Source organism: Lissotriton vulgaris, chromosome 4_1 (genome assembly GCF_964263255.1).
Source record: "Lissotriton vulgaris chromosome 4_1, aLisVul1.2, whole genome shotgun sequence".
Classification (NCBI taxonomy): domain Eukaryota; kingdom Metazoa; phylum Chordata; class Amphibia; order Caudata; family Salamandridae; genus Lissotriton; species Lissotriton vulgaris.
Window position 1 is genome coordinate 1,703,541,719 of NC_141691.1, and position 14,501 is coordinate 1,703,556,219.

At 45.6% G+C, this 14,501-nt stretch overlaps 1 protein-coding gene across 1 annotated transcript in view; it reads left to right on the top strand.

Annotated features, from left to right (window-relative positions):
* The window catches only part of LRRC69 (leucine rich repeat containing 69), a 351,609-nt gene that overhangs the window by 233,550 nt on the left and 103,558 nt on the right, over positions 1–14,501 (top strand). Inside the window, exon 6 of the mRNA XM_086965983.1 lies at positions 12,273–12,374. Within this exon, the coding sequence (XP_086822109.1) occupies positions 12,273–12,374 (102 nt within the window). The remainder of the gene's footprint in view (positions 1–12,272; positions 12,375–14,501) is intronic.

Sequence of the window (14,501 nt, forward strand, 5' to 3'; positions counted from 1 at the left end):
ATGGCGGCAGCTGGACGCATACGTAAAATACCTGTCTGGATTGCGCGTGTTCTTGACAGGTCAGGCAAAATAGGGTGCAAACTCACCCAGCCAATCCCCCGGATTATATGTAGGTTTGGTGCACATAATTGTATTGTAATTACTTAAGTTCAGCTGTACTCGCTGCAGTTTCTCATTAAAAACTCCTACCAAATGCAGATCTCTCCAACATCAAGGTAGACGAAAGAGACAGGTATGCTCCAGGACAGCTTCCACTCGCCCCCCTTTAAGATTTTGGAGCATAAATTGCAGATCTTTGCCACAACATAGATACAATATCCATGACTTTCTTGTTGAAAATCAACCTGATGCAATGTTCCTGACCGAGACGTGGCTCAGGGACTGCTCAGGTCCGGATATTGCAGATGCTATTCCCTCCAATTATGCCATTCTTCGTCAGGATTGAGTTTCTGGCAGGGGTGGTGGAATTGCAATTATTTTCAAGAATGCATATACTTGTAAATTGGTAGATGCCACTCAAAAAGATTGTGAATCAGCCCTATTTAAACTGTCCATTACCCCCCAATTCACGCTGTCAGGATTATTGGTATACCGTCCCCCTGGGACAGCGAGCTCATGGATAACATAATTACCGGACTTTTTAGCTCCAGTAATGCTTAAAGCGTCAAATTTTACGATCTTAGGGGACCTAAATATACATCTAGACGACCACGAGTGCCCTTATAGGAATCAGCTTCTCTCCATCCTGGAAGCTTTTAATCTTCAACTTCAAAACACAGGTCCCACACATTGTGCCGGTCATTTATTGGACCCGATTCTGTCCAATCTGTCTTTAGACTGTTCTCGTGAAGCCCTACAAATTGCCTGGTCCGACCACTTAGCTGTCCCCTTCTCCTTAGATAGGGCTGAAACAGCAATAAGACCTGAGGTGGAAACTGCGAGGCCAGCTCGGAATTGGGGGAAGATCAACATGCCAGAACTCAATAAGCTGTTGATCAAAACACTCCCGAGCACTGAACTACCAGTTGTTGCACTCAATTGCGCCACTGAACTCTGGCTAACAAATGCTGTCAATTTGGCGCTACCGATGACATCGAAGTCCGCACTTTCACACCATCCCCCGGCTCCATGGTACTCGAAACAACTTAAAAGCCTCCGCTCACAATGTAAGACCTTGGAGCGTAAATGGAGACAAGGCTATTCCCCTTCACGCAAAGTCATATATAAAGAAGCCTTGAAAAAGTACCACAATAGCTGTAAAACTGCTAAAGCTGATTACACTAAAAAAACAGTGACTGATGCACAAAATTGCCCAAAGGTGCTATTCTCCGTTGTTAAAAAATTGACTGGTGCAAATTCTACTCCTCCCCCACCGGCACTTGATGCCACCCAGTGTCAGTCCTTAGCAGATTACTTTATAAATAAAGTTGATCTTATCTACGACCATTTTACTACACTCCAAGGGACTACTTCCACTGCCCCTGATATGGTCCAGGAACCGGTGAATACCGCCATTGATGCAGTAATCACTACCTGGCAGCCTTTAGATGCCACTTCCTTTGTCTCCTGTTTAAATAGTGTGCGATCGGGCTCCCCACGGGACGCTCTCCTGGCCAAAATACTAAAACAATTAGATCCCCTCACTCACTCCATCATTATTAAATTACTAAACGCTTCTCTGAGTGAGGCCCATGTCCCCCAACCTTGGAAACACGCCATGGTTGTACCTTTACTGAAAAAATCGGGTGCAGATTCTTCCAACTCCGCCAATTTTCGCCCTATATCTTTGTTGCCTATCTTTTCGAAGATACTGGAGAGACATATAAATTCCCAGCTTTCTAAACTGGTCGAAAACACTGCTTTTCTCCATCCTTCTTAGTCGGGCTTTCGGCCTAGGCACTCAACTGAGACAGCCCTCCTGGGGGTAACAGAGAGTCTTAGGCACGGTGTCGATCAGGGAAACACCATGGCGCTCATCCTGCTGGATTTGAGCGCAGCCTTCGACACCGTGTCGCATTCCATCCTTATTGACTCTCTGAAATCTCTAGGTGTGGCAGGCCAGGCCCTGGCCTGGGTGGTGTCTTTCCTTATCGACCGAACCTTTCAAGTGTTTTCTTCTAAAGTTGCTTCCACCATATGTCCATCTACCCGCGGCGTTCCCCAAGGTTCAATCCTTAGCCCTTTATTATTTAATATTTATGTTAAACCCTTGGCAATCATAGTTGAACAGGCTGGGCTAACCCTGTTCTCCTACGCAGATGACACCCAGATTGTCTTCTCCCTATCAGGGAGAGACGAGAACAATATCTCCGCACTCAAGTCGGGCCTCATTCTTGTGGCCGACTGGATGCGGAGAAACTGTCTCAAGCTGAATAGGGAGAAGACCGAGGTGGTCATTCTAGGTCGGAACAAACATCTCTGGGGTCCCCGCCATTGGCCCATCGAACTGGGAATTGCGCCAATACCATCTACAGCAGTTCTTAACCTGGGTGTCATTATTGACGACAGGCTAACTATGAGGCAACAGCCTACTAAGGTTGCAGCCATTTGCTTCTCAACGCTGCGGTGGCTTTATAAGATTCTGTGGATGCTCCCGCTCTCCTCCCGCAGAACCGTAGTCCAGGCACTTGTAACATCACGCCTGGACTACGGCAACATTCTCTACTTGGGCGCAGATAAAGCCACCATACATGTGCTTCAGGTTGTGCAAAATGCGGCTGCGCGCCTGCTAAAGAACGTCCCTAGACGCACTTCAGCCACTGCCGCCTTGCGTGACCTCCACTGGCTGAGCGTCCCTGAACGTGTTAAATTCAAGGCACTTTGTTACATGTTCAAGGCCAAGCAGGGCAGCGCCCCAGCCTATATTCAAGGGCTGGTAAAACCCTACAGACCCCTGCGCTCACTAAGGTCATCGGACACTGGCAACTTCACAGTGCCAAGATGGAAGCTGACAAAAATGGGAGGCCGCTCCTTTTCTACTTTGGGCCCTAAATACTGGAACTCCCTCCCACTGGCACTAAAATCAGAGACCAACCTACTACGCTTCCGTAAGGCTCTGAAGACTCTGCTTTTTACTAAGCGTGGCCAATAGTCGGTTGTGGCCTCAAGTCAGGTGATGCACCCTCCTTTCTTCTACAGTCTATCCCTGGCGCCGGGAAACCCATTGTGGGTAGCTGTGCGTGATATAAGCTTAAATAAATAAATAAATAAATGAATAAGTCTGGCATTGGAGCTGACCAACGTCACCCCTTTGTGGACCCATTACCAGTCCTTTGCAGTCATCAGGTCCTCCAGTAATCCTTGGGCAGTGGTTACTAGGAAAAGAAACTAAAGCAGTCATTCAAGAACAGAGTTAAAATAAAAATGGGGCCAAGTGAGTTCCAATCACCAATTGCAATACAGAGTCTATAGGGAAATACAAAGTGTGAAAAAGGCTAGCTGCTCGAAGTGTAACAATCTTTGGGCCCAATTCACAAAGGGCCTCTGTACACGTGGCAGAGGCCCCACACTCCTGATGGGGCTTCCGCATTACAGTTTCTGATTGCAAAGGTCCAACCTTGAGTGCAAGCCCGCCGCCATGACTGCAGGGTCCCTGCCAGGAGTGCGGAGGCCCTTTGTGTATCGGCCCATCGGGAGCAATTTTATCCTGGTAATGAACTGATCCTCTAGCCATAGAAAACTGCCAACTCAAATAAAAAGCAGCAGTGCTTAATTAAAAAAAAATATATATAATAATAAGTGGCAGATCCCATGTCGAGAGGCCAGTGCAGCCTGCATCATCCATTGCCCCTGCCAGCACTGACAGTGACCGAACCAAAACAACCACTAACCATCACACCTATTGTGGCCCCCAAAGCTATAAGCATGGCTTGGGAAGCAAGTATTAGTCATTTATTTATGTTTATTTCTTTCATAAACAACTGTTGCTGTGTTAATATCTAATTTAGATAAACAGCGCCACTGTTTGGTAGACTGTCATGGGTTCCGGTTGACAATTATGTTCCAGCGCGGAGCACTGGAAACCACAGGCTCAAATTAAGTACTAAAACCCCTAGTCGTAAAATGAAGCCAGGCATTGATGAGCAGGGAATGGAGGGGCGTACATAGAGTAGGAAAAAACTCACCAAAACAGAATTAAAATGAAAACAGGACAAAGAGAGATTTGAGTACCCCTCACAATATGATGTCATGTGGAAATAAAATATGGTCAGGTGAGATGAAAACAATCTGGTTGCAATGTAGTGTGGCATGTTAACCAAATTACTGATTGATAGGACACATATAAACATTCACTAAGGATTACTCCTTAATGGCCTAAATGAAAAAATGCAGTTAGAATTATGAGTTATGGTGTTCTGCTCTCTCTCTCTTTCTTCCAGCTATGCATCGATGTATTCATTTATTCAAGTATTCTTCCATCTATGGACTCACCCAATACCTATCCAAGCACTCAGTCATCAATGAAGAATCACTTTCACTCAGAAAATAGCCAGACCACTTGGTTTACCAGTGCTTGTTTGTGCTTTTAGTAATCATATTACCTCTACTGCTACTAACACCCATACTATTGCTACCTTTAGTGCCGGCACTGCTGGCATTACTACCTCAAGTAATATTGGTATTCTTAATACCGCACCACAAAAAAGGAAAAACAAGACAACAGGCCTCCATGCATGCAATAGGATCTGCAATGACATCTCCATATCTATGAGGAAAGAACTGAAGACACACCACTCTAAAGAGCACTACATTTCTATGCAGTATCCACCCTTTTCTACGCTCAGAACCCAGCTTCCCCTCCAAATGCTAGTTGGCTGTTTCTTTGCCTTTGACTCCATATAGCGCTCCACTACCTGTGTTTAGTTAACACACAAAATTTATCACATATATCCATAGATACTACTTTTATTATTGTTACTAATCATATGATAATTATGACATCTTTCAGTACTACAGTAAATGATAGTACTGGTGGTAAACACTATTACCAGTACTACCACTCAGTACTTGAACTGGTATTGGTAGTAATAATACTCATGTCACCAGAAGGAGCACGGCTAGTAGTAGTAATAGTAGTACTACAAGCTACCTTAGTAGTATTGATAGTATCAATTGTATTAATAGTGTCAATAATAGTGATACAGACAGGGGTACTGACTCAGAATCCTGAAATGAACCCCCCTCCATAATTCACTTTTTACCCATCTATAATTTTATATTCTGTATGGCCCCTAAAATCATCTGCCCCTGCTTTCAACTGCTGTGCAGGGGCAGAGGAGTGACGGGGAGCAATATATCAAATGGCCTCTTCTCCCTGACCCAAAAGTGAAAAATAAAGACCTTGCCTGACAACATAAATCAGTCCCCACCACCTGTCCTGCTTTCCCTTCCCCTCTTGCAGCAATCATTTCTGCTTTCAGTCAAAGCAGACACGCAGCGCTGTGCTGACAAGCTCTCAGAGAGCACTGCAAGCTTAGCCTGAAAGGCCTTTGTGCTGTTGCAAAAGTAGGTAAGGGGTTTTGTTATGAACTGTTGCTATACCATAGCAGTAAGTTATCACATTCATAGACTGATGTAAACAATAGAGGCCCTCTATGAAAGCCGTACATTACGTATAGAATTATAAATGTGTAACAGTGAATTACGGGGATCTTTTTCACCAGGGGTTCTGAATAACGGCAAGTAGTAAAAGAGAGAGCGAAGCTCAAGTTCTCTATGATGTCACTCATAACCCCAATGTTAAAAATATCCCCTTAATTTACCTTTTATACATCTATAATTTTCTGTTATGTATGGCCAGGCGCGGTGCGTCCATTGGGGCGTAGGGGCGTAGCCCCACTAAGCCTTGTGGACGCACCGCATCAAGCACTGCAGCAGTCAGTATTATTACAAGACATTGCTTGCTATTCCTCATGCCCGTCGCCCGACACAATCAGAGTAGTGCGCCAGGGCGTGGGGCTGGGCTGGGCTGCTGCAGCTTGAGTGACAACCCACACTCAGCTGCAGCAGTAGTGCGCATGTGTATTTTTGTCGTTTGATCAGCCCACACATGCGCTTAAAGTTCTCCCTCTTAGAGGGACCCAAGGGGTGCTGTTTCATACAGCACCCAAGGGCCGCAGCCCCCGGGGTTGAAAAGGGCGGACTGTATCTGTGCCCCCCTAGCCAATCCTGTCGCTGCATGCAGCCCCAGGATTGGTTGGTCCACCGCGCAGCAATCCATTATTGGGTGCCACGCGTGGGTGGAGGCACTTTGCTGCAGCCGCACTTCCTATGGCCAATCACTGTGTGACTTCATGTGAAGCCATGCAGTGATTGGCCATTTTGGGACGCACGCACGCTGTCTGGCTGGCTGCTCCCTGACAGTCTGCTGGTGCGTGCCTGCTGCTCGTCGACTCCTGGCGGTGGACTGACTTCTTCCTTGGAGTTACTCATCGTGTCACTCATGTGTGTGGTGTAGTCACTGTAGTCGACCAGGAGGACTACTGGAGACTGAGAGAGAAATAGAGATACTGCTCTGCGATTGCGAAAAAATTTAAAAGTAAGAACGTGTTAGTTTTATAGTTAGTTTTACAGTAGTAGGCGCTGCTCAGTCTATGTGGTATATTTCCGGCCGCCTGCGTCACACACGCTCACTCCGTGCCAACCTCTGCCCCGGCCCCTGCCATTTTCCAGGCATCCCCCCTTCCAGTCCCAAGCTCATTTCACGCCTTTGTGCTCCGGCCTGCGGAGCGCCATTGTGAGTCACCGCACTGTCCGCACATGTTCCCCCGCTCTGCCTACTGCCTGTGTGTGTTGCTGGTGGCGCTGCGGCTGTCGTGTGGGGAAGTAACCTGTCCCAGGGCAGGCCTAGAGAGTCTCCCTGACTCCAGTGATTCACACAGACTGTGTCACACACACGGCCTCATCTGTGTGTGACCTCCACGTGCTGATAAACTTTATTGGGCATAACCAAAAGTGTAAGATTATTACATAGCCCCAGAAAAACATGTATCAGTATTATTATCTGCCGAATGGAGGGCTTAAGTTAGTTATCGTGGTTGCGATCGCGAACAAGCATGATGAACAGCGACCTTGGCACATGCAGCAGTGTCCGCACCTTCAGGGCACTTCGACTCTTAATTTCCTTTCCACCACAACCTGCTGCATTTTGAATGCCTCGCTTCACCTGCACTCAGGCGCAATGGGTAGTCTGACTGGAGTTGAAACGGAGCCTGGCTCAAACATTAAACTTGATCAGGAAGAACAACGTAAGACCCTGCAGTCTAACAACAAGAGCTGCTTAGAGATAATCAAAGATGTTAAAGAGTTTTTGGCTTCTAAAACTCAGATTCTCTGTAAAATAGAATATCTATACATGCTCTGTAGAAATACTGCATATGCCTTTTCATTGTGTAAACATATTCATAAACAGGGCCGGCTTTAGCACTGGGGGCGCCTGGTAAAACAATCACTTTTGGGGCCCTGTCATCTTCCGGCCTCCTGAGTGCTTGTTCGGGGCTTGTGGATCAGAGGTGCCACGGCTGCTTGGCCTGTATAACACTTACTACCTACTACTTACCATAGTGGATTAAAGGCAGAGTGGGAGAGGAGTTGTGAAGCACTGATTGGCACCTTTCTGGCCATTAGTTGTGCTGGGGGGAGTACAGTATATTCTGCATGTGGGTAGGAGGTGGCGTGGAATGGCTGTGGTGTTGTTGAGCACTGTTCTAGATGTTTTCGTTTGGGGAAGACTTCTCTTGACGCTCATATACAATGGGCACTACTGCTAGTGCAGTTAAGGTCCTGTGGGAGGGCCATGTGCAATGGCTTGCTAAGTCATGCAGTGTATGAGAGGTTTACAAGATCAAGCGGAATGTTGGGAGGATGAACCATCCTGCATAATGCCATAAGATTCTACTGTACCTTAAGTGCTGTGGGATATCAATTGTCTTCCTCCAGGAGACCCGCCTGTGGGTGACTGTATCACTGCACTCCCCTGGAGATGGAGGGGTCAAATATATGCCGCCTCGTATTCTGGCTTTGCTATAGGGACTCTTATATGGTCGGCCCTCGGTGTCCCTTTCCAAAAACTGTGTGTGTGTGCATGCAGACCATGACAGGCGATGCATTATCCTGCATGGTACCCTGAATGCAAACAACTTCTGCCCAGTTAATGTATACGCCCTCAATATTGATAGTGGGATCGTTTATGGGAAGGTCTTGACATCTATACAGTGGTTTCTACCGGCAAAATTAGCTTTATTAACTTTCCTGCTTTCTCAAATTTGCTTGAAAATGCACGATTTTTCTTCTCTTTTTATAAAATTGTGGTGGTTCAGGCTCACTTGCTGCGCTCGCTCGCAACGGTCCAGTATGGCAATCACTTTACGCCCCACCACTTTCAAATGTCACCAGTCACCCCTGTGTATGGCCGCCAAAATCATCTGCCCCTGCTTTTAACTGCTACACTGAGGCAGAGGAGTAATGCGGAGCCATACATAACATGGCCTCTCCTGCCTGTCCTGATTGTAAAACATAAACCTTACCTGCCACCCTTAGCCAACCACACCCCCTTTCCCTGCCTTCCTTCCTCCTCCTGCAGCTGTGCTTTTTGTTTCCATTCAAAGCAGACAAGTAGAGTTGCACTAACAGGCTCTCAGAGAGCCCTGGCAACCTGGCCTGGAAGCTCTGAATGACAGTAGAACACTAGGTAGCAGGTTTTGTTATCAACTGTTGTTATGTCGTAGCAGTGAGTTATCAGCTACGGAAACTGATATGCATAGTCTCTCTCTGCCAGAGACATACATAACAACGGAAAAAACTCTAGAATCTGGCTGTTCTTTGTCATGACAGTAGATTAAGGTTACAGCAGCTGTGATCATTTATATTAGTGCACAGCGAAAGAAGGGTATGATTTTTTGAAATTTCATTAGGGAACTTCAAGCTTAGTTGTTTTGGTGCGATGACATTTTGTGTTATTAACACTAAATAATGTTATTCATTTTGTCAGTATCAATTCCTTATTTGGACGCATATGAGTCAAGAACGTGGTTTGAATTTTGTGATCAGTTCAACTAAAACAGATTTGATACTTCCTATCCACCACGGCTTTTGCAATTATGTTTTTCCCTATATATTGCCTCCTGATGCTCTCTCTCTCTCTCTCTCTCTCTCTCTCTCTCTCTCTCTCTCTCTCTCTCTCTCTCACCTTGGTGCACAGGTCAATTTAACTATGAAACACAAATCCTTTATCTTTTACAGTGCCCCAGCCACTACATTCCGACCACTCAACTTATTTTTCCCGATTCCACTTCTATACAGCTAAATAACTTATCAATACGTTAGTGTTCAGCAAGCAGTGCTTTAGTAACTGCCTATTATTTGGATTTGTAGTACTTCTGTGCCCATTTTGAAGAAAAAATAGGAATTTTGATACTATAGCACTTTTCAATTTCCCTTAACACATAGCCACTGCATCCTACTCACCACTAAGCATGGTAGCTTTTGGCCAAACACAGAGCTAAATTAAGACTCCTCAACGTGATCAAAATCTTCACTTCGTACTGACCTAAAGGTCTCAAGCAGGGTCTCACACTTTGCCAACTGTAACCTTATCTCTCTTAACAAAGCCACTAAGTGCTACCTCGTGGTTTCAGTGTAAAGGGCCCCTCCTCTGAATCACCTTTCATAGTCAATTTCAAGTCATCTCTCCACTTAAGTAATTCAAACATGCCTTGAAGCTTCTCTGTTGGGATGGATAAAGGTCTCCCGCATTGCTCTGTAGAGCATTCTGTCCTGCTCTGAGTTCATCATAGCAAACCACAGCACAACCTCTGCATCACTCATGAAATCATTTGTGCACTAGAGCCCTTTTCTGTGACAAGGATCAACACTTAGAGTAGGGCTTTCTGGTCCAAAGAGACGCACTATGTGCACCCTTCTTACCAAGAGTGACTACCATCAGCGTCCTTGCTGACAACTATAAGATTTGTAGTGGAAAGGGATACATTACTTGCCTCTCCCATTTGCTAGTCCCCTGCAATGGGTCTTTCACCCTTCTATGTGGGACTCGGATAACACATGTGTATACATTATTTCTGTGCGTAGCGGATGTATGTGAAGAGTGTAAGACATGTGGCTTTAGGCACACTGGATTCCATTTTGTTTTCCCAAGATCCAAGCAATACCTGAGAGTCAGGGTGGAGAGAGCTCCACTCAGCAATGTGAATCGCAAGCCCCTGCAGGATATCCTAGAGATCTTTCCTATCAAATCTTTTGTTCAATTGTTCTCTAGAACTGCTACCCCTCACAAGTTAACTGGTAGTTAAGTGGAACAGCCTCCCATTCTTTAGTACCCTTGTTTCGGATCGATACTGACAGGAGACTCCAACTTCCACCTTACCTTCCAGCTAGCACCTGAAAACTAATACTATGTGTGCAACAATTTGAATGGATTAAGCAATAGGCAACATATGCATAGAACTGGTCTCAGAGCTGACTGATGGAATACATAATGCTGTCTTAATTTTTTTTGTATGGGACAGGCGCTTCCAGACAGTGTGCCACGTTTTTTGTACCAGAATAGAGCGCATTCATACAAGTGGCATCTATGAAACTCTCTGTGCTCCAAGGTTGGTGTAACTAACACTGGCTTCCTTTTCCATGTTTAAGACCAAAACCAGGTGAGTTCTACCAGCCTACCAAGAGAATCCGCCTTGACCCTACTTTGACGAAGAGCCCATCTCTGGCCAGCTGTTCAGGAGGGACGTTAATGGTGCCCTTGTATGTGGAAGATTATACTCAGAAAGAAAAGGACCGTAAAGGAGCCAATGGAGAATGGAGGGCAGACTGAAGTCCTCTTTAGCTGTACAGGGAAGGATAGTTTGAGGACTTCTGCTAAGAATGAGAGTTCAGAGCATGAACCTCGATGTATGGACATTGACATTGACATTGCTTGCATATCTCTGAAGTGATCGAGCACAAAAAAACACCAGAGCGCTAATAAATCCTTACCACATCGAGAGGTTTAGTACAAAAGACCTAAAATGCTGTAGAAAGTGCCTCACCAACTAACAGGACTTTAACCAGTGCGGAGTACTCATCACTATGACTCTGGGTTGGCACCTGGCTTGTTTGAGAGGTGGTTATTTTGAGTAAGCCTGAAGAAAAACCCAAGCAGCACGAGCACCTGGATTGTAAGTGCCATGACTCCAGCGCCACCTCGTCTTCAACTGGTGCCACCGCTGTTTACCTGAATATTCGTCTGCATGTACATACTTCATAGACTACACTTGTAAGCTGGGCCATGCATGGTTGGTGGTCCGGACTGAGCTGAGACCATCTCGGTAAGTTGCTCCCACTAACCAACAAACAGTACATGTACTGCCTTCCCTGAATGAACTGACATGGACAAAACAGACTATGTAAAGTGGCAATGTTACAAAAGCGGAACACAGTGCATTCTGTAGGAATGGGAGTACTCGCCTTCAATGGCATAAGCCAGATCCGTCCATCTTTGGACCACCGTTGTTGCAGAATCCCAGGAGGACCACGGAGACTCTTTAGCTCTGGCATATGTGTACCATGGAGAACTGTCCCACGAGAGCAGTACATGCTGAATCCATTAAATGGTAATAAAACATTGTTTAAGACCAGAATCATGACTGTTGTTCTTTGAGATCTGTGTACTGTGTTCTGCTGTTTGCAAATAGTAAATTATTTTCTCTTTTAAAACAAAGCATTGACGGGAATTGATTTATTACTCTCATGTAGACGATTTATTGAGTTCTGAGTCTCTAACCCGACTCTATCCCCCTGAGTAATTCTTAGACTGCTCAACTACACATCCTCAGGCTCGGATGCTAAACGGGTATACTTGGGGCACACTTTTTGGGCTCAGTGGTAGGTTTTGCTGCAGGACACTAGTGGTAAATCGGCTCCAGTGCCACACCCTGAGCGCAGTAACCCCTGATTGCCCTGGGACTCCTGAAAACCTTCACACGCTCAGTTTACAGGGCTGAAAGCATATATATGTGTATGCCTCTAAATGCATTCTTTTTTAGTTATGTCTATATACCCATAACTCTTCAATTTAAATTCAGTTGTTTGTATCCACGATACTACCAAGTTAGCCAATTTATTAATAAACGCAAATACAAATCTCTAGTACCATAATATATTAAGCTCCACATGGAGGTGGCACATTTCAACATACCCGATGTTCCGCAAAAGAAAATCAAAATGTAATGCATTATTGTTTTGCTCACCCTAATGTCGTTTGTGTTTTATTAAAGATAGAACAACTTCAACTGGAGGAGTTCTATTGTGAAGAAAATCCACTCTTACAGAAGCAACCTGTACAATCCATTCACGAGGAGGAAATTCTATCTCTTTCGGTAATTATTATAAACTTCAACAATTCTGAAAACCATTAATTATCCCCAGAGAGTTGCATTAGGAAATAAAACTGTGAGCGTTCATCTTGTATGTAATCAATAGTAACGTAATCGGAATCTAATGTATCTTTTATGTGTAAATGTTGTACCTGGTATTCAACCATTTGGACAGCCGTAGTTTTTCAAGTGATATTTGGAAATAAAACTTGAATTTATTCCACAGAGAAACATTAGCAACCACAGTCATAACACAGTGCCCCATAGGTAACTGTCTTGCAAGTACCAACCTATGTGTTGCTTCCAGTTAGTTACTTTTCCTGCAAAATTAATCAACAATTTTGTTTATGGATTTATGTCAAAATTAGCATTTTTAGAAACTTGTTTTTGTTCACCAATAGCTACCTTTGTTTTAGGTGTCCATGAGTCATAAATCATTCTAACACCTTCTTTCATCAGTAACTCTGTGTGTTGGGGACATGTAGAAATAGTTTCATGCTTTACGTTTTCTAACAGTTTTTCAATAGTGTCCATTTGGTAGACCTGATGAGACAAGCAATGAAGACAGTTTTTAAGTAGTTTCAGCTCTAGGTTCACAGGAGTCCTAGGAGAAGAAAGAGTAGTTGTTGGAACTTCTGTAAATGTAAATGTATAGGCATTTATATAGCGCACTACTTACCCGGAGGGTCCCAAGGCGCTTCGACCGCTGCGAAACCCTTCCTGACTTTCCTGAGACATGGTCCCTTAATGGGTATCTCCAGGGTGAGACCAGGCATCCCCGGCGGTCTGGTGGGGCCGTTAGTGAAGATGAGGCAAGCTAATACCCAGAGTTGCCGAGTGTGATCGCTGATCAGAGTGGGCACCGAGGCGAGAGAATTGTCGAGTCCGCTGACCCTGGTCCAGAAACCTGCCACGCCGGGAATCGAACCCTGGTCCCGGGCCGTCCTCTGCTCTCGGGTCTGCCGCCTTTTCTCCTTGTGCATTCTCCACCTATTGGACTGCACTATAATTAAAAGTCCAGTGTACTATACCATACCCTACTTTTCTCAGATATAAATAGGTAGCTGTGCATACCTATTTTCTCCTTGTGGCCTTCTTGAGAGCTGACTTGTGATTTTGACTTATGTAACAATGGTGGCTCCTCAGCTAAAGGCGAAGGAGCTTTGCCCCACTTTTTTTAAGCAGTGTCACTAAAGGAAAAATAAAATGGTAATAACTCTAAGTTATCATTTTACTTTTTCCTTGTAGTGGCAGGGTTGCTCTGCTGAGAGAGCGGGGGTGGCGGAGTGGTTTGCTCTCCTAAAAGTGTGCATGAATGTTTGTCTGGCCCTCTGGGGTCGGCCAAACATTCATGCTCAATTTGCACGTTCTCCATGCATTATAGTCTGTATGGAGAACATGCCCAGCCTCTCCCATTCTCTGGCTCAGTGCCAGTCCACGGAGACCAATCAAAACGCTGCTTTGCAGCATTGGGATTGGCTTTCAGGAGCTGGGAGATGGGTGCTTCCTGCTTCCTTCATCTGCCCTGAAAGCAGGGAAGAGGACAGAGAGGAGGCTGCGGCGGCGGGCGGCAGACAGGTAAGTGTGATTTTTTTTTATTATTGTATTCCTCTATCCCTCCTGCCCCTGCAACCTGCCCCCCACTGCCTTCAAATACCAGCTGCAACTGTTACGTAGGGTTCCCTTCCTTTGGCCCCATCCTTGGAAGTTTGCCTCTTAAACCCATTGCTCTATATTCCCGCCCCTCTTCTGTCTTTATGGTTGCTCATTGGTTTTGGGTATGCTTTGGGCACTGCCTCTAAATGAGTTGGCTCTGCCTCACTGTGTGTTTGTGAGATCCAAAGTGCTCAGTGTTTCCCTTGGAAAGGACATTTCAAGGCTTCCCGTTCAGTGGGGGGTGGTAATTGAAGGTGGTGGTGGTGGGGGGGGGGGCGGTTCGGGGGCACTTGTCGCAGGGTGGTAGTGAACATTGCCGCTGCCTTCTCTCAGTCCTCTTCCCAGCTTCCCGCATGCCATCTCCTGCCTCGTCCTTGTCCTCTACATCCGGTCTGCCCACCTCATCCTGCCTTATCTCCCTTGTTGCACTGCACACTATCATACCTTCCTCCCCTGGACCCCAACTGACCCCAT